Genomic DNA, 20,177 nt, shown 5'->3' on the forward strand with positions numbered 1-20,177 from the left:
TAACTGAAATATGTAATTCATTTAATTAAATTGATTCTATATATAAACATAAATGATAAATTATGAGCACGATTTACACCGGATTGCCTAAACCTAACCTAGCCCCGAGGTACTTATACATAGGGAAATAAAATTAATATAGATACAATGTTATATGCCTAAATAAGAACATAAACAGAAGGTACAGAACAGTACGAAGATTATCAAGACGATGGCGATCCAAGCTGGCATGGTACCTGTGGACAAGGAATTTGTTATTATTAGTTACTTCTTACTTATATAATAAATGTAAAAGTTTGTGAAAATGTATGTTTATTGCTCTATCACGTAAAACTACTGGACGGATGTCCAGGATGAAATTTTATATGTAGTATATAATAGGTTATACATCGCAATAACACATGAGATAGCTATAGAAAAACATGATTTTGCTCGCGGGTGAAACCGCGCGACACTGCTAGTTTTTCATATATGTATTTTATACTGATGGAGTTTTGTCTATGGTTAGGCAACAAGGTTTATGAAACTACTGAACTAATGTTTATAAAAGGGACATTACTTTGCAAAAATAAAAAATTATAGATGAGAGTTTTATACATCAGGCAGGTTACCGACGCGGGTTCGAATCTTGTTGATCGATTTTTTCTATTCATTAAAAATTTTGCAGTTTTATACATTTTATATTTAAGTGTTTGAATTATAATTTTACGATCATACATAAAAGGAAGAATAAAATAAAGCAGATGTTTGAGAACCAAAGATATTGGTAACTTTATTTAAAGTTACTATTTTTCGGTAGATATTTACTGTCTGTGCGTGCGTATGTGTGCGTGCGTGTTTGTTTATGTATATGTAGGTAGGTATGCGTTTGTATGTGTGCTCGATTGTGTGTGTGCGTGGGTGTTTGTGGTATATTTGTGTGCTCGTCTTCGTCTGCGTGTGTGCATTTTGTTTGTGTGTTTGTGTCTGTGTCTGTAATCTGTATATCTGTTTGCGCCATGTGTGTTTGTGCATATATTTCTACGTGTCCGTTTTCTACATGTCTGTTTGTGTGTGTCACTCACCCCTCCTCGGCAGCGTGTGCACATAGAGGCAGTTGTCCACGGATATGGAGAGCAGGGCGGCGTCCGAGCGCGACGCGATCGCGCGGGAGACTCCGCCCCCCTCCCCGCGCTCCCCGCGCTCGGAGCCCCGCGCGGGGAGGAAGGCCAGCCCCGTGACGAACATGCGGTGCGCGCGGGGCACGTGCACCACGCGCTGGGAATAAGATTATTATAGTTATAATGTAATTAATAATATCTATAGTTATACAGATATTTAAGATTATTGAAGTGAAAACTTCTTTAGCGGCGTTGAGCACTATTTCTGTAATGGGTATAAAATCTTAAACTCGCGTCAGGACACGTGACCTGATCGAAAAAGCGTAAGACGTAATATCAAACATGTTCAACGTTAATAATCAAGTTTTCACTTCTGCCGGCACTCCCGGAGTGCAACCCGTCTTTTTTAATTATTATCTATAGTACATGATCGCTCATAAGACTTGATGCTCAATTGCTCAATATTGAATTGCGGTGCGTGTGGTAGACGTGCATTACGCACTTAACATGAGATTATCATTCGACATATTTTCGTACAGAGATTATTATCATACAGAGCCAAATTAAACAAGAAAATTATGAAAAATATATTATCTGAAGTAAAATACCATTAATCACGTTTTCAATTAAATAGCATTCTAATTGCCATTATTTTATCCTGACAGCTCAATAAAAACAAATATCTCGAATCAAAAACTTTTTTAATCCAACATAACATAAAAACCCTTTGCCCTTATCTCACCTGCAAACTAAACGCGATGTATATATCCACGGAGCCGCTAAACATGGTGCCGACAGCGACATACCGACCGTCATCCCGCACGGCCAGCGCGGACAACGACTCGCCACATAACACCGCACGCGCAGCTTCGCCACCCGTGCTGGCCCCGCTCGAGCTCATGCTGGCCCCGCTTGCACTCGTGCTGGCCCCGCTCGCCCACAGCTGCAATAGCCCGCGCTGCTTGCCGGAGCGCGCGAGCGGGTTCGCGATTGTGAACATCCTGTACTCGTCTGGCTTGTCTTCTATCGTGCCGTACCTGAAGTTTATAAATGGAATTAGTTTTGTAAAACAATAATAAATATTAATTATTACGTGGTTTTTTATTTTTGAGTATACTTGTGTGTTTGAAATCCCTTATTATATCCTAGGAACTTAGTTTTATATATCTACTAGCGGTCCGCCCCGGCTTCGCCCGTGGTACATATTTACGTTTCTAATCTCTACATAAGAACCATCCTTGTACTTCAAGGAATATAATAAAAAAAGAATTATCGAAATCGGTTCAGCCGTTCTCAAGTTATGCGCTTACCAACACATTTTGGGATTCATTTTTATATTATAAGATTATAAGTCAACTCACACAAGTCAACAGACACCTGCCTAACTGTATAAAGTTAAACGGGCCTATTACAGCCTATTTCATTAATTATTAACTGTTTAGTTAAGAAAACATAAAATCATGCTTGAATTCATGAAATTATTGTATTGTCACCGATACTTGTTATGAGTACAAAGTTAATAATAATAATCAAAATTATCTGTAATTTTAAATCTGTCTGTTTAAAGTTGTCTTGAATTCATGAAATTATTGTATTGTCACCGATACTTGTTATGAGTACAAAGTTAAAAATCTGTAAATTAAAAATTATTTCTAATTTTAAATCTTTCCGTTTAAAGTTAGTTAAGTTGTTAATAAAAATTAATTTCAACTAACTTGCACCGTCGGAACAGATACTTGTTCCCATTCGGCGGGGTGCAGGTGATCTTGCGTAGCGGTGGCGCGACTCCATTAGTGCTCCACACTAGCAGCTGCCCGTCCTTCGCTATGCTGACCAGCTGCTTGCCGCAGGGACTGAAGTCTAGGTCGTCTAGCTGGAATGGTGTTCAAAGATATAAAATTTTATAGAATGTATAGTCAATACCAATAGTGAATAATAAATAAAATCTGTAGATTTGCAAATTTTTTTTTTTTTTATAACAAAGCATTTACATCAAACGAACATAGAGCAAGAGCATTATTTCGAGATCTTTTAGTGTACTGATCTGTTAGTAAACGAAAACTCGTATTCAGTGTTGTTCAGTATTAGAACATTGCATAGAATCTTTTCAAACACACTAAGAACAACAAAAAATGCTGTACGCCTAGTTGATAAATGAATGAATGTTTAAATTATCATACTATATTATAATTAATTATATGTTTCATGAAGCACTGAACTGTGAAGGCTAGGCATACAAAGCAATGTGGGAAAGACTTAAATGTAATAAATGTTTTGTGTTGAGGAGAATTAAAAGAAATTAAGAATAGAATGAGAATAAAATAAATTTAGAAATTCCTACATTCACCCTTCCCATGCTTTTATTAATTTATAAGAATTTACAATTTTAAACTAATAAAAATTAGGTACCTCTTTAGTATGGCCTTGTAATTCAAACAGCAACTGCATTTGTGGAAAACTCCAAACCCTGACTTTTCCATCCACACCGCCTGTGGCCATCAGTTTACCATTTGGACATATTGTCACCACTCGCTGTAAGGGATCCTCTCTGAAGAATAAAAATATCAAAAATTAACAGCTGTGTGCAGCTAAATTATAAATTACTAGCTGTGCTCCGTGGTTTCCCCCGCATTGCTCCGCTCCTGTTGGTCTTAACGTGATGATAGCCTTCCTCAATAAATGGGCTATCTAACACCAAAAGAATGTTTCAAATCAGACCAGTAGTTCCCGAGACTAGCGCGTTCAAACAAACAAATAAACTCTTCAGCATTATAATATTAGTATATAATTATATTGATATTGTGTAGACTCAATTTGTAATAAATAAAATATTTTTAATAACTATGTAGTTTAATTTATTTTTTCCTTCATTTTTAAACTTTTTTAAAGGCTATCTTTACTTATATGTACAATGTACATGTTAATAAGTCTGTTGATATAGTTACAGTATACTTCAACAAAACATTTACTTATAAAGATTTTTTGATAAATAAATAACAAGTTACAAGGTAATAAACCAATTAATTTATTTGTGATCTGCTCTTGCATGTGCTTATTAACAATTTTATGACTTAACAAAAGAAATCAGTAATTATCTCAAACCATGAGAACAAGAAAATCTTAGTATGTGCTTTGAATGGCATTGAATATTATAGTGTTTGGATATTTTTGTATAAAATAGTTTACTTCCAATATCAATAATCATTTGTCTTTAATTTATATGTATTTAAAGTAATGCATATTTATTTAATAAATAGACCTACCCAAAGTCAGTTTGCACACTATCACTAGGCCGGATTTCGAATGATATTCTCTTCTCAGTTGTGTTACAATTGCTATCCATTTTAGAAATATTATCATTCTCGGAAACCGTGCGGCGGCGACGACGTACGAGACCATTTTCCGCGCGAAAACTGCCTCGCCTCATCTCCGCAGCATCCACCATCCGAATGTTCACTTTGTACAGCTGACAGTGGCTCTCCTGCCCTGCTGCCAGGTATATTCGATTCTGTACACTACGAACTGCACAATTCATCACTACGTTTGGTCCGGTTTCATGCCTCATTACTTCTTCTGCCACAAATCTGGTACCATTGTGCGAGAGTTCAAATATTTCCTACAAAATTAATTGAACATATTAGACGCTGAAGGCTAAAAATTGGAAATAGTTTCAATCGATAAGCTGGTATTGCAATTGTTGACGCGTTACTTGCATCAAATGTTACTACATATTGCAGTGACGTATACATACAAATCCATTCGCGACGCCCGTGTTCGATGCTCCACCGCCACCAGCTATGATTACATGACGATTCGTGAGGGTCTGTAGAGTGTAGAGGGGAAAATCAACCTTCGCAAGAAGACCATCACATCTATTGCGAGACATGTTGAGTTTTAGCTATCACTTCCTTCTATCAGATGCTGATTCTTAACAAACTAACATTTCCTATTACAATAATTAACAACATTTGTCTTTTATTTATTATAACATCACGAATAAAAACAGGTATACGGACTAAACAACTGGATAGATTCCTGCAACTTTGAAACTTCCAACATGACAAAAGTCAATTTGACATTTTTGACAGTTTATATGTCACATTACATTTACAGTGACAGCTATAGCAAAACGTTCCGTGCAATTTTTGTAATAAATTAAGGGGAAAGCACTTACTTTTAGATTTTTATAGAATCTTTACTTAAAAAAATCTAAAAATAAGTATCTTTATAAAAGCTTACTAATATACAATAATTTCGCTTAGCAAATATTAGTAAATATATAATTCTTTGTAGACTCCATGTCAGTCATCGTAAATGTTACTTACAAGGAAAATATGTAACTACAATGGAAATAATGGTATGCAAAATGTATCCTTATTTGCCATTATTTATAAATAATCTAGGTCATTGTAAGAGAATGGCATCGATAAGAAGCGGTTCACTTCGTTGGCTCGACCTTTTAAAAATGTATGATCCATTTTAATTAATTTATGATATTTTTTATCATGCTTATTATTCAATGAGTAGTATTTTAATAAATAAATAAATAACTATTATTTGAGAGCTTATTTATTTATTTATTTTTCTATCAGAAAAAATAAAATAGACTTCAAAGTTTTAAAACATTTTTATTTTTACTTTTTCAATGTTACATACACAACTAACATTTTCTGACATAATTTTATAAATACGAAGGCTAAAATAACAAAAAAAGTCAATTGTATAAAATTGAAGGGGCAACTTAATTTCCTTAGAAAAAACACACATCACACTAAAATACAATACAAAATAATTATAACTTATAATAAGATTATGCATTGGAATTTAAACAAAAATCCACCAATGTTGAGATCTTCATTGTGTTAAAAAAAGTTGGCCTATTTACCAGTACCAGATAAATAACAAAGATTATATAAATTATAAATTTAGTACAAAAATATTCTAAAAACCAAATTATGTAATAGTAAAATTTTATTTCTCATTTAAGGCATTCACACGGTTAAATCTTACAAGATTACATCTTTTTAATTCAATATTTAAGAATTAAAATAAAAAATAAGTAAATTACTTTTAAAATTCACTGTTTTATAAATCCGTAAAATTATGTTTTCAATTTAGATTAAATATTAAATGGCAACACTATGTATCCTTTCAGCTTCTTACTTGATCTTAATAGGAACTTGAACTACACGCGAAAATAAATGTATTTAACTCGAGTTGCTGTGTTATTCCTGTTTTATTAGTAATTTTTTTTAAATTTATGATATATTATATCAATAAAATTAAAGGCGGCTAAACTTTATATAGTACCAATTCCAGAATATTTGGCCTGTATCTATTAATATGTATTTTCTGAATACAACTGGATTTATTTTTCTACACTTTCACTGAGAGACTGGTCTCTAATCTAGTGTAGTAGTTTTTACTTTGTTTTAATTATATTGATGTGAAACATCATTTGTATTCTGTTCACCATTTTTTTAATTATTGCTCATCTCAATCCTCTTGCATAGGGTAACCCTGCCCTTAAAGTCATCCAGATACTCCATATTTTTTTCGGAAGTCCCAATTCGTCTAGTACGTGAATATAATAGACCGTATGAGTCCATCGCGTACGGAATCGCTGCTTTGCCCGATGCCAAAGTTGAAGAACACCGATTCAGCCGCCACTTGCTGCGTACATGTGCCCATCGGATACCAACCCACTTTGTTGAACACTATCCCCACTTTGTATACCTGTGGAACATAAGTGTCATTGATTATAGGTTTTACCTGTGAATTATAAGTCAAAGATTTTTCTATCGGATAACAATAGTGTCTCCACAGATTTCATTTTGAGTTTCGAAATATAAAAAAAATTCATAATCTTATATGTACTTAAAAAAAAAAACGTCTTGTGGTATTAATATGGAGTATATGGAGTTAATATTGTAATTCACTATTATTAATTTAGAATCAGTTGTGTAAGTCACATTTGTGTTTAGCAGTATATTATTATTAGTCTGTGGTTTAGCTATTGCGAGCACACATATGACAAATCTTACTATTAAATTGTTCTGAAGCTTCCGTCTATGAATTTGCTTGTCTCAACGGTTACTCCCACCTATCTTTTTTTTTTACTTAAGATAGGGAAGCGCTTGACCACAATCTCGCCTGATGGAAAGCTAAGATTCGGTCTAAGATGGTACACGCTTCCCTAGTAGGTACCGGTTCACTCTTCGCTTGAAGACCCCCATATTGTACTGGGGTCACTTCAAGCTTCTGTCTATGAACCTGCCCGTCTCAATGAACATTCCTACCTTCCTGTGTACAGTTGGCACGGTACCTTGTTGCGCTGGATGTAGACGGGCCGGTTGAACAGGATGTCCAGCAGGTGGCGGTAGGGCACGCGGCTGGTGTAGTGCGTGTAGGTGAGCCGCGCGCCGTCCGCGTCCAGCAGGTGCGCGTACAGCAGCTCCGAGTAGCCGCTCGCGCCACCGCCCGTGCCCGCGTTCTCCTCGCTCGGCGCTTGCGTTGGCACCTAGTACCGAAAGAGCACACGTGTCAGAAGTGAAACTTTGCAGAAGATTCGAGATACCAAAACCGCCTCACTCCATGATGTGACGGTATTGCCATGACGCGACCTTAAACTTTACTCTCAACGCTAAAGAAGTTTCACTTCTAAAATGTTTAAACGGTATTGTAAAAAAATGTAAAGCGAAAGTCGTAAAAAATTGCTGTCGAAAAAAAAAATTTTAAAAGACAAAAAAACAATTTCATTACCATACGACAAATTTAAGAATTAATAATAGAATAATAAAGCGAAAATAAAAAAATGAAAAAGAAAAATGTATTTTTTTTGCCTACAAGAAAATATGCAACACAACAAGATATGTGACAGATAAAGTGTACTTGGACGATTTAAAAATGGAATGGCTATGAAGACAACAGATAGTAAAATTTGAACAATTTGTAAATGGAATAGCTATGTAACAGTCAGGTGATAGGTCATTGAACTTGAACAATTTATAAATGAAATAGCTGTAACACAGTCAGGTGATGGGTCATTGAACTTGAACAATTCGTAAATGGAATGGCTATGTAACAGTCAGGTGATAGGTTATTGAACTTAAACAATTTGTCAATGCATCGGCTGTGTAACTGTCACCTGTTAGCCAAATAAACTTGAATAATTTATAAATGGAATTTATAAATGCTTATTGTAATATTGTACACAGGATTTTGAACCAACTTACTATGTTTAACATTTATAACTACAACTTGTTTTATATTGCTCACCTGCACGCCCAGCAGGCATATGTTCTTATCCACCATGAAGGTCACAGAGCAGTCGAGCACGCTAGTGTTAAGGCAGTCCGTCTGCTGCAGCACGGCGCGGCGGCAGTAGATCTTGTGCAGGTCACCTCCGTGTCGTTCTGTGTGGTCTAATACCATGCCTAGCACTGGCCATAGGTCTGTGGAAGTAATGATCGATTTAAGTCAAATAAGTGTTGTTAGCGCAAAACTCGAGCTCGAAGCGTCCGAACGGGCATTTTTTTATTTAGAAGCAAGAAAGGCTTTTTTGACAAGAAAGTAGTGGAAACAACGTTTCTCATTAAAACCCCATTATTCCTAGATAAATATTGTAGCGACACCTCGCTCTGAATCGCTACAGAGCATACCTATATACAACTTTCCGACATTTTCATCGGGGCCTTAACGGCCGGCCAGTCAAGTAGACTGGTCGAGGATCCTCCCTTTTTCGATGGAGGAATTCCACCTTCCTTCCTACAGTACACAAGTGACTCACTCTCGTGTCTAGTGGGCCGCGGGTAGGGCAGGCTGGCGGGCGGCGCGCGGCTGCCCTCGCCCCACACCTGCTCCACCGCCACCGGGCTCGGCGTGTCCACCACGAACGTCGTCATCTGCTAGTTTAAACGATATTTCTTCTGGTATACGTCTACATTATTTTATTTATTTATTTATCAATCCTTTATTGCACTTAAAGAGAATAAGAAATAAGAAACACAAACACTTAAAGATAGCTTAAACTAAGTACAAATGGCGGTCTTATCGCTTTAGAGCGATTTCTTCCAGACAACCTTTGGTACATTCTACGTTTTTACATATTTTTTTGTGATTTTAAATTCTCATTTTATTTATGTTTGTTAGTTTCATTTTTTATGTTTGATAAAACCCCGTGATCATGGTTAACATTTAAAGAAAGTTTCGAACACCATTGTTATCAACTGAGAGAATGCAAAGCAGTATATAAATGAAAATTTTTTTAACTACGAATGATTAAGTTGTCTGAGTAACTATTGTGTCAATACAACAATAAATCAAACACAAGAAAACATTATACATTTATTAAATGTATAAATTACAATTTAAAATCCCTATAGATTTTTACAATATTATGTAGTAACACTTCAACAAGAAAACCAAAGCAGATTCCATCAAAATCAAGCACTCACGTTACAAGAAGGTCCGCATCCAATCAGCTGTTTCCTCGGCGTCCTGCAAGTAGAGAACCCAGTAGGCATGGGCACATCCGAGTTAGTGGACAGGATGTTCATCAGGACCGTGAAGGCCTCCGACTCAGTCAGCAGCGAGGACCGGGCTGGTCCCTCCGCGAACTGCTGCGCCGTGAGGGTGAGGAACCTGATCTTTTCTATCGCACTCCGGAGGGTCGGTTTGTTGTCTGGTGGCGGTGCTGGAAGGTTTTATGGTCAAATTATATAAAAAAAGCTGTGTTTCAAATATGGAATTGGTCTATCAAAAACCGTAGATAATAATGTAGACGTCAACATCATCATGAACTTACTTCAGTTCATGATGATGTTGATGGTTAGGATATTTGGTATGTTAAAATATAAAATGCTGTATGGGAAAATGACGAACATAATACGAAACATGAATATTATTATTTTCTTAAAAAATATTAGAGTAAAAAATACTTTCTTAAAAAATATTCGAAAATTTGTTATACTAACTTTTTGGTTTCTTAGTGTCTGGAGCAGGCGTGGTTGAATCACCATCACAAGAGCGGCAAGCCTCCGCCGCCGCGGCTGGACTGTTCTCCGCACTGCTCTCCACATTTACCACCTGAAAAATTTAAAAGCAAATCAAGAGCAAGTGTAGCTTTTGAGAAATATTTACTTCAATCATTTAAAAACCAACACAATGCGTGTTTAGACGCGTCATGGCCTTAATGTTATTGGTGGTAAATGTTAATAATATGTAATGACGATTCGAAAGTGCTTCTAAAAGAAGTCTAAATGAATAAATAAAAAGTTAAAAACATGAATGTTGTTGATATGATGGTATAATGTAATGATATTGTAATGACATTAATTTCACTATGTTATATGTAAAACCGAGCCCATTTTTTCTTTAAAATTAACTTTTTTAATACCTGTGAACTCTCTTTAGATGTGGAAGGTCCAGGACTCTCAACTCTCTCATGAGCCTGACCCTCATTTGATGGACTTGTGCTTCTATCAGAGTTTTTCTTCTGTTCCATTGCTTTTGAATACCTTTTATTAAAAATAATATCATCAAATTAAGTGCATCATTATAATAATCAATGGATGTATGGATTGTTTGTATAGATTAGTAAACACTAATAACAAATAGTGATTGTTATATTCTATTTTTACAAATTGATTCCAAAAATTGCCATTGCCATGGTATGGCGAAAGACCCGGGTTTGATGCCCGCTCATGATAGAACATTTTGTATTTTTGAAAAATTTGTCATTTATAGATATGCTATATATCATAAAAATAAACTGCTTGTATTATTTTTTTATGATACCTATAATAATGTGAATTGAAACCAACCTCACAGCGGCATTAAAGAGATCCATTTCTGAGTCAATATTCAGATGATCCAAAGAGAACACTGTTATAACTGTATTTAGCTCAACTTCCTCAAAACTACTGTCGTTTAGCACTTCTTTTGTATTTGTACTGATTATCTGAAAAGCAAGGAAAACATGTATAGAGATAGAAAATGATGCTTTGTGTGTAACAAAATCTTTATATAAAGAATTTTCAACAAATTTGAATTGTGTATTATCAAAGAGGTACAAGTTTTTGCATAATAAATTAAAATGAAAATTATTATATTATGGATGAACTTAAAAAAATTGTAGATATAACATTATATTTGCTTACTACAAGAATCCCTTTGTGAAATGAATTTGATTGTTTTAGAGTAAATTTATGAATATTCATGTTCATATCCATTGAATCTACATTCTACATATTCCTATATTTAAGATAAATATGCAATAAATGCATTTACCTGTAAACACTTTTCCATAAGAACATTTTCGTCAAAAAGTCGAGCAAACTCATAAGCCCTACATGCATTCCTGGGATAAAGATCTGACCACAAGTACCGTGTGCATTCCTTCACCAAATGAGGTAACATGTACTTCTTGGCACCATAACATAATTCACAAGCTTTATCAAATGAACATAAATTTATATTTCCTGTGTATATGTATCTGTAAAGTGAAATGTATTATTAGAACAGTTATAAATTCAAATTTGTAAATTCAAGTGTGTAAATTCAAATTTATTATTAGAACAGTTAGAACAGTCTATATATTAAAGACATGTTATATAAACCATTCTATACATACTCTAAAAGATCCTTGAAAGCATCAATTTGAACATCCAAAATAGGTATAGGATCATTCCTTTCTGGCATGCCCCCATAAAACATAGCTTCAAAGACGGGCGAGGCCATTGCTAGGATAAGCTTGTGGCCTGCTATCACTTCCTGGTTGGGCTCACTGCCCACTAGGAACGTGCAATCTGACCATTGACCAGTTTGAAGGAGATAAGCTCCTCTCTGCTTTAATTCAGTACATTCCAATTGCCAATCGCTCGGTGCGCCCATTGTGCACTGCTTCTATGGATTCTGTTACCTTCAAAACTAGAGCTTATATGTTCAAAACGAATTGTATTATATATTTATCCCGATGAATAACAACAAATTCCTGAGACATGAAATGTTGATATTTTTATCAACTCTTTTTGACGTAGAGTCGAGTCAATGTCATAACCAAAGAGTATAATGTATAGGTAATAGGGCAGTCATAACTCATAAATATAAATGTCAATTGTCAAGTTCTTTGTTTCTTTTTTTTATGAAAACGCTATAAATTTAAACATGGTTTTCTGTTCCGTGGTTTATTCCGGTTTCAAAATTACCACGAAACCAGAAATATTCGCATACGAGCGTCATCGCAAACTAGTGTGCGAACATCTCGGCGTACATTCTTGCACAGAGCAAGTAACAGCATTCTTATTTCTTGTAGTTCGCCACTCGCACAAAACAAATAAATATTTAAACTCGCTTTGACCCAGCTGTGCTAGTCGAACTTGAACAAAACGTCGAACATTTGTAATATCGTAGTTTACATTATGTACAAAGAAATATGAATTAAAATAAACTGCCACAAAATATAAAGCTCTCTTATTTACATTGACAGGTTATATTTCCAAACGCGAATTGTAATGTCAATTTTAAATATCAAATATCGATGGCATAAAAATTATGTCAGAACGAATTAGTTTGTGTATTTTCTCGATGTAGCTAATAAACAGTGTGAATCAAAATGAATCACGAAGAAATAAAAGCAGTGGTGCAAGAAAAGTTTTTGTCCAGTGAGAAAGTTACAGCTTTTCTGTCTGATGCAAAAGTGCTCCACCCAGACTGGGTGAAGAAAGATAGACTTCTCGCCATCGTAGAATACGGGGACGAGAAAGCTGTTTTTTGTTTATTCTCGTCATGCTACCCACCAAAGTCCTTCACCGATTTATCGATAGAAATAGTATTGCCTATAGACAACAGTTTCAAGTGTGAAATCGATAACAAACCGTCGGATCCTGAAGCAATCTTGTACCTGAATTTACAGTCTCGTAATAATAAGTTCAAATTCGAAATACAAATGACAACGCGCGTCGATAATTTCGTGGACGACCTATTTAGAGGAATAGAAGCTGTAAACAAGATACCGACACAACCAGAGTTTGTATGGCTCAAAAAATACAGTACAAAAAATGAGGAGGATATAATAACTGAAAGTATAATTCTTCCAAGAAGTGGAATTTCAAATATGCAGACCTCTGCTCCAGTTGCCATAAGAGAAAGCTTGATAAAAAGGAAAATGAGTGACAAGGAATCAGATTATACATTTACTAAAAAATTCTCAATTTTCTGTGGAACTTGGAATGTAAACGACAAATCTCCTGTCATTCCACTGAAAGGGTGGTTGAGTGTAGAAAAAGAGCCCCCAGATATATATGCTGTGGGTTTCCAAGAACTTGACTTGTCAAAGGAGACATTCCTCTTTGATCAAACATTCAGAGAGGATGAATGGTACTGTGCAGTTTTGAATTATGTTGATAAGAGAGCCAAGTATGTGAAAATTGAGAAAGTAAGACTTGTGGGCATGTTGCTTATTGTCCTGATTAAAGAGCAGTATTTTCCCTTTGTCAGGAATGTGGTTTGTGACACAGTTGGTACTGGTATCATGGGTAAAATGGGAAACAAGGGTGGAGTAGCCATAAGATTTGATTTTCACAACACATCTATATGCTTTGTGAACTCTCACCTAGCTGCACATGTTGAAGAATATGAAAGACGCAATCAAGACTTCAGAGACATATGCAACAGGACAAGGTTTCCGCAGACCAACCAGCAACCCAAAGCTATCAAAGATCATGATCACGTCTACTGGTTGGGTGACCTCAACTATCGCATAACTGAATTGGATCCTATGGCCGTGAAGAAATTGATTAATGAAAATAATTTCGCTCCTGTCTTGGAGTGGGACCAGCTAAAACAACAGCACAAAAACAACAATGTATTTGCTGGATACCATGAAGGAACCATAACTTTTAAACCGACTTATAAATATGATCCAGGGACTGACCATTGGGATTCTAGTGAGAAACACCGAGCTCCAGCTTGGTGCGACAGAATTTTCTGGAAAGGAGAAAGAATTACTCAACTAGCATATAGAAGCCATCCAGCCTTAAATATAAGTGATCATAAACCAGTTTCAGCATTATTTAGCTCAGAAATTAAAATAATTGATGAAGAGAAATACAGGAAAATATATGAGGAAGTTATAAAACAACTTGATAAGCTAGAAAATGAGTTAATACCGCAAGTGAAGGTCGATGTAACTGAAGTTGATTTTGGCACAGTTAAGTATTTAGAATTGCAAACTAGAACAATAACTATAAGGAATACAGGAAAACTACCAGTTGAATTTGAGTTTATTAAGAAATTGGATGAAACAAGCTTCTGCAAAGAGTGGCTCATTGTTGAGCCGTACAAAAAGTGTATATGTGCTGATGAAACTTGTGAAATTCAGCTCAAAGTCCTGATCAATAAGACATCTGCTTGTAAAATGAATAATGGGACAGACAAACTATATGACATCTTGGTATTACATTTATATGGGGGAAAGGATATATTTATCACAGTCAATGGGACCTACGAAAGAAGTTGTTTTGGCTGTTCTATTGAAGTACTTGTTAATTTAAACATGCCTATAAGAGATGTGCCTGCTGGAAAAATGATTGAGTTGGAGAATAAGAGAGACCAATGTGTTTCCACCCAAGCAACTTACGCAATACCAAAAGAAATATGGTTTTTAGTTGACCATATTTATTTGCATGGGTTGAAAGAGCCAAACTTGTTTGAGCAGCCTGGCTTACATTCAGAAGTCTTGCAAATAAGGGACTGGTTAGACAATGGATCAATTGACCCTGTCCCAGGCAGTATACATTCAGTTGCTGAGGCTTTGCTGTTACTACTAGAAAGCACAGCAGATCCAATCATTCCTTACAATCTACAGGCTGTCTGTCTAAGGGCATCAGTAAATTACTTACAATGCAAGCAAATTGTAATGGAGCTGCCAGAGTTCAGAAAGAATGTTTTTCTGTATCTGTGTGAATTTTTGCAAGAAGCGTTGCAACACAGTGCCGAAAATGGACTGGATCCGAAGACACTGTCAACACTTTTTGGCGCCATATTTTTAAGGGACAATCCGAATATAGTACAAGAACCCCAGTCAAGAATTAATAAACAGGTCATAGACAAGAAAAAGGCACAATTTGTGTATCATTTTCTGATACATGACCATAGTGACTTAATTTTTACTAAATAGATTTTATTTTAAATTATTTTCATAAGCTATTTAATACTCAAAACATTCTCCATTAGAAATTCGTATATACTTTGTTGTGGTTTTTAGTCATTATTTATTATAGTTTTTAGATTATATAGATCTTCTCATTGTATGTTTACATGACATATTTATACTTACTATAATACAATATATTATTTAAATAGTAATTATATACCAACGAACAGCAAGCGGCCAATTAATGTTTTAATGTAATTTTTAATGGTACATATTAATTTGTAAAACAAGTATTTTTTAGTTACGGCATTGTCGCCATTGTTTTAGTTAAAAATATAAAGTATCGGACTAATCATAATGTACTTGCAATTTATATGTACCTAATCAGGTAACATTTACTTAAACTATTATTTATTTAGATAAAAAAGGGACAGGTAAATAATCGTCATATTCATTAGCAGAAGACAAATTGCATAGCCATAGATTTCCTTTCTGCAAAAGTATGTGTCTTTTATGGTAGTTTGACAACGGCCAGCAAATTTTCTGGTACATTACAATGTTTTACTAATGGTTTTACTTCGGAATTTTGGATGTATTTTTACAAATATTTTGTAATAAGTTTACACGCCAAGGAACGTAGCGAAATTATGCCAACGGCCAATGTCCAAATGTGACGAGTACACGGCCGCCATTTATATTTTGTTTGAATAATTACGTTTATTGGGGGAATAACCAATAGCTAGATTTCTACATGTCTAATAAATAAATAAATAAATTACAAATATCTTAGAAGGTGTTTTTGAACTGTTTCTGATTTTTGGTTATTATGGTAATAGAGAATATTATTATTTAAAAACTTTACGTTAAATATAGGAAATTTATGGTGCTCCCAAAGGGAGAAGAATTTTGTAGCAGTGTCTTTCGATAGGTTTTTTTTATCAAACCTTGAAAAAAAAGATAATGAATGTTTCAGAACTGTTTACTTATAAATTTACACTTTATTAAGTACCTAAGTATTTTTCACTCAATTATTTTCTACACCAGGTTTCAGGTCACATTTTGTATACTTAAAATCTTCTTAAAATATTAGATAATAAAAGTATTATCAAAGATGTTTCAATGTTAAAAATTTGAAGCTTTTGTACCTAGATGTACAATTTATATGTAGTGTTACTACACAAGATGTATCAATGTATCGATTACACATATTTATCGATAACCTAATAAATTATCTTGAATGTGTGTAAGTTCATTATTATTTAATGTGCCTTCCTTAGTGTAAAAAAATAATAGGAAGTCGCGTGGGAAATATTATCCATATGATTGTTTGGGACAAGAAATAGATTGTTATGGCATTTATTATAGTGAAATTAAGTATTAGATATTTACTTAATTTCATAATTGCACCTAAATTGTTCAAAATTACCTACCCTTTCACTACTATTATTGTAAATGTGTAAGGAACTCTGTCTGTTTGTCTCTTGTTCACGCCTAAACTACTGAACCGATTTAGATGATATTTGGTACTTATAAATATTGAAGGAAATAGGTTTTAAATTTTAATCCAAAAATCTCACGGCTGTGTCTCACGGGAACGGGATCTATGCGGGTTTATCAATGGCTACGCGGGTAAAAAAGTAAAAACTTAGTATTAAAGAAACTTGTAAGTTACACCACAGGTTACACCCAAAATTAAGTAGACCACTTTACTTTCAGACTGGCTATTAAACGGATTTTAATGATTTTTACTTAGTTATTTGCGTCCACTAGGATATTTCATATTAAATAATAAAAAACAGACTGGTTTTTTAATAATCTATCGATGTAATTATAGATTTTACATAATTACAGAATTTATATAATATGTAATTGTGGATGTAATCTTACCACAATTATTTTAAAATTTAAATTATGCCGCCGCGCCGGCCGGATGCAAAATTGCTATCCTCAGGTGTCTTTGTAGTTACAGTGACGAACAATAGATGGCGCCTTTATGAAAAAATATTGTTGAAGGTTTATTTCCTTGTAATTCATAATGTTTTTTATCAGAATTACCTCAAATAATAATAACAATGAAAATATTATAGAAATAGAAACAAATCGTTAAATCATATTTTGATACTAATCCTAGTGTCTATGGCCTTGGATGCAGCCTGTGGATGCAGCTTCCTAGATCATGGGTCGATGAAAAAAGGAAATTCAGCGGCAAATTTGATTGTAGCCAATCGCGTGAGTGCATTCATCCGTTATGTCAATAGATGTCAGGAAACTGCAATCAAATACAAAACATTGTTTTCGTTTTCAATCTGCAAGAAGGTATTTCAGTACCTCATATCCTGTCTCTCATCGATTCAAATTCGGTTCATAACTGTTTAACGGGTAAAGGAGTTATATATTTAAAAACTTGCTTCATCTTAAGTTGTTACTAGAATTTGTTCAGCGTCAGTGATAGGCGCACGCACAAAGGATCTACTTATTTTGATTCCTGTTTTTGTGATTCCTTGCCGTTAGCCGAAATCATGGAAGTTGAAACAAAATGTAAGTGACTGATTATATTTTATTTTTATTATCATAATATAACTATATCTGAAAAGTACAACCATGGAAAATTAAGGTATTTTTATAGAAAAAAAATTTATGAATTATTTTTTCTCATACAAATATTATACTTACAATAATACGTAATTTATCAAATACTTTTGCGTAAGCCTTCCTTATGTTCATTCTAATTTTATTTAATCGATAGGTAGGTACGTTACCTAATTTTATATGCCTTTTCGGATTTTCCTACGTACACCTTCGGGGGTAGGTAGATAAATATTTTTTTATTAAAATACCTAGGTACTCAAAAGAATTTTTGATTTGATCCAGAGCGAGGATATTCAATTATTATCGCTCTGGATAGAATAAAATTAAAAGAAGCAAATATTAGTTACAAATTTATTTTAGAACTACTTAGTAGAATTTATTTTAGTACCTAGGTACCTACTTACCCAGTAAATAATCGTATTTTTTTACTCCACTACTTTCAGCCTTTGGTTCGCTCGCATAGGGAATAAATTTGAAAACTGTCTAAGTACCTACCTACTTACTCGTAAATGTTATTTATTCCATTCATCCATATAGTCTACATTCTATACCTACCTAGGGGGTTGTAACTTGTAAGTTTAGGTACATAGCCATGGTTTTAATCCGACAGGATTTCCTATGTGGTTATCGCAAACGCAAACTAGGGGATGAACTAAACATAATCATTGTGTCATTATGAGATAATGGCATTTACAACACGCCGCCTATAGTTAAGCTGTTTCAATATACCTACCTTCACTATAATACCTAGGTAGGTAAAATACAAAGGATTCAATTGATACTTATGTTTTGGCTTTCACCTAGGTACGTTTAGTAAAAAAATGTATGCGTGTACTAGAGTACACACGTAAGAAGTGAAACTTCTTTATGACCTTAAAAATGTCACGAGTATGGCGTAACGCAAAAATGTCACGCGTACGGCGTAACGCAAAAATGTTACACTAAATTTTTGTCCAACCCCGATAAAGAAGTTTCACTTCAAAAAAGAAAGAAGGCTTTATAACGATACAGTGTGTTTTACGAAATTTCAAGTCTGCGCAAACTAAAAAAATCCCCAATTTCGCCCCATTGTGTTTTATATCCACGACAAAATTGTAACCTTTCCACTTCCAAAGCTGATAGGAATTTGAATTTTTATAAAGATAAAACATATAGGTACATTCCTATTAAAATTCAATATCAATATTTGTATTCAATAGATGAGGAAAATTTGACGAGTAACGTTTTGACGATTATGACAAAGAATAATTTTAATTACCTGCCTAGGTATCTCCAATTCAAATTCAAATTCAAAAATTCAAATTCAAATTCAAAAATTTATTTATTGTGTCACAGGTATTATGGGTTATTAGTTAAATAATTATTCAATTATTTGATTTTTAAGTAAAGTTACACGTTGTTCCTAACTATAACATTGATATTAAAATCTAAGAAATTGAACCCCTGGCCATATGTACTCTGTCCGACCACGTCTATTTTATGTCAAATCGAGTTTTAAATCTGAAAAAATATTCTCCGCGTGAACAAGAAAACATTGATTCTTACATTTTCCAATCCGTCTACATAAACCGCCAATACTTACTCATAAAACGTATAGTTAATTTTGCCGTTACGACGGTTAAACGGGTTTCTTTAATTTAAACGCAATGACTAATAATTTGTGTTTTGCGAGTGTGTCATCTGCCCACACTCGACTCTTTATCTACACTATTGCATTCACTTTTCTTTGTTCCTTTAACGACCCGTTTATCTTGAGTAGTTTATTTGCCTTGTTACGGAAGCTATGTTTAAATTCCTTATTGATAAGTTATTATAAAAGCTAGATTCTCGGTGACTTTCTCACAATAATAAAAGTCCCCTATTTGACCCTTTCCTGTTTTGGTTTGGTAATATTTTTCTCAAAAAAAAAACATAATTAAAAATTCAAATTGATCTTTATTTTCTGAATTTAGTATGTTCCTATCTCATAAATTTTGCTCGACATGTTAACGTAGAAAATTATGAATAATAAATTACTGAAGGTAAAAAGCTTTCTTTCGGGATTAAAGAGCACCTTTGTTGAAAAATAGTAATATTTAATCCAAAAAATTTCTTAGCGTTTTGTACTGAATGATAAACATCCAAACATAGACCAAGATCAAATCAAGATAAAATCACTGGTATAGAAAGAAACGCATATGTATAAGGTGGTTTAAGGGTACTTTCAAATCTTCTGTGTGATATCTTCCCGTAGTGCCATACACGGCGCTTGATGTAAATCTTACGCATAATGTATCTCTGTAACTAGATACAAATTGTATTATTGAGAACTAACTAGCACTATTATTCGAAGC

At 34.2% G+C, this 20,177-nt stretch overlaps 4 protein-coding genes across 5 annotated transcripts in view; 2 read left to right on the forward strand and 2 right to left on the reverse strand.

Moving 5' to 3' along the window:
* LOC149910743 (guanine nucleotide-exchange factor SEC12) lies at positions 1–5,151 on the reverse strand. Its single transcript, XM_090116465.1, has 7 exons — positions 4,852–5,151; positions 4,364–4,716; positions 3,510–3,648; positions 2,816–2,973; positions 1,843–2,137; positions 1,065–1,257; positions 1–236 (listed from the first exon to the last, which is right to left on the reverse strand). Exons 1-7 carry the CDS (start codon positions 4,984–4,986, stop codon positions 151–153), a joined length of 1,359 nt encoding a protein of 452 aa, XP_089972591.1. The 5' UTR covers positions 4,987–5,151; the 3' UTR covers positions 1–150.
* Positions 5,152–5,724: 573 nt separating this feature from the next.
* On the reverse strand, positions 5,725–12,145 carry LOC149910744 (uncharacterized). 2 transcript variants are annotated; one of them, XM_090116475.1, is made up of 10 exons: positions 11,734–12,145; positions 11,391–11,595; positions 10,925–11,061; positions 10,498–10,618; positions 10,076–10,187; positions 9,557–9,795; positions 8,890–9,007; positions 8,379–8,554; positions 7,426–7,620; positions 5,725–6,836 (listed from the first exon to the last, which is right to left on the reverse strand). In XM_090116475.1, the coding sequence occupies exons 1-10, from the start codon at positions 11,991–11,993 to the stop codon at positions 6,675–6,677; spliced, it is 1,725 nt and encodes a 574-aa protein (XP_089972601.1). In that variant the 5' UTR covers positions 11,994–12,145; the 3' UTR covers positions 5,725–6,674. The 2 variants fall into 2 exon arrangements, with proteins under 2 accessions (XP_089972601.1, XP_089972609.1); XM_090116483.1 differs by having other exon boundaries at positions 8,890–9,004; positions 11,734–12,144.
* Positions 12,146–12,651: 506 nt separating this feature from the next.
* Positions 12,652–16,489, forward strand: Ocrl (Oculocerebrorenal syndrome of Lowe). The gene has a single exon (XM_090116488.1). It carries the CDS (start codon positions 12,715–12,717, stop codon positions 15,277–15,279), a length of 2,565 nt encoding a protein of 854 aa, XP_089972614.1. The 5' UTR covers positions 12,652–12,714; the 3' UTR covers positions 15,280–16,489.
* A 1,003-nt stretch (positions 16,490–17,492) lies between these two features.
* stai (stathmin) overlaps positions 17,493–20,177 on the forward strand; it is a 41,373-nt gene continuing 38,688 nt past the window's right edge. The window contains exon 1 of the mRNA XM_090116503.1: positions 17,493–17,793. Within this exon, the coding sequence (XP_089972629.1) occupies positions 17,775–17,793 (19 nt within the window). The 5' untranslated portion in view covers positions 17,493–17,774. The remainder of the gene's footprint in view (positions 17,794–20,177) is intronic.

The sequence above is a fragment of the Colias eurytheme genome, chromosome 2 (genome assembly GCF_061535395.1).
Source record: "Colias eurytheme isolate Ceu_HAF_F1 chromosome 2, ilColEury1 Martin Lab GWU primary, whole genome shotgun sequence".
Classification (NCBI taxonomy): domain Eukaryota; kingdom Metazoa; phylum Arthropoda; class Insecta; order Lepidoptera; family Pieridae; genus Colias; species Colias eurytheme.

Excerpts from the sequence above, each read along its gene's own strand:
- LOC149910743 (XM_090116465.1), bottom strand. The coding sequence starts at position 4,986 with ATGTCTCGCAATAGATGTGATGGTCTTCTTGCGAAGGTTGATTTTCCC. Across the intron at positions 3,649-4,363 it reads AGTGTGCAAACTGACTTTGG|AGAGGATCCCTTACAGCGAG; the intron begins GTAGGTCTATTT and ends TTTATTCTTCAG. Across the intron at positions 237-1,064 it reads GCACACGCTGCCGAGGAGGG|GTACCATGCCAGCTTGGATC; the intron begins GTGAGTGACACA and ends CCTTGTCCACAG.
- LOC149910744 (XM_090116475.1), bottom strand. The coding sequence starts at position 11,993 with ATGGGCGCACCGAGCGATTGGCAATTGGAATGTACTGAATTAAAGCAG. Across the intron at positions 11,596-11,733 it reads GCTTTCAAGGATCTTTTAGA|ATACATATACACAGGAAATA; the intron begins GTATGTATAGAA and ends TTCACTTTACAG. Across the intron at positions 8,555-8,889 it reads GCGGCCCACTAGACACGAGA|ACCTATGGCCAGTGCTAGGC; the intron begins GTGAGTCACTTG and ends TTACTTCCACAG.
- Ocrl (XM_090116488.1), top strand. The coding sequence starts at position 12,715 with ATGAATCACGAAGAAATAAAAGCAGTGGTGCAAGAAAAGTTTTTGTCC.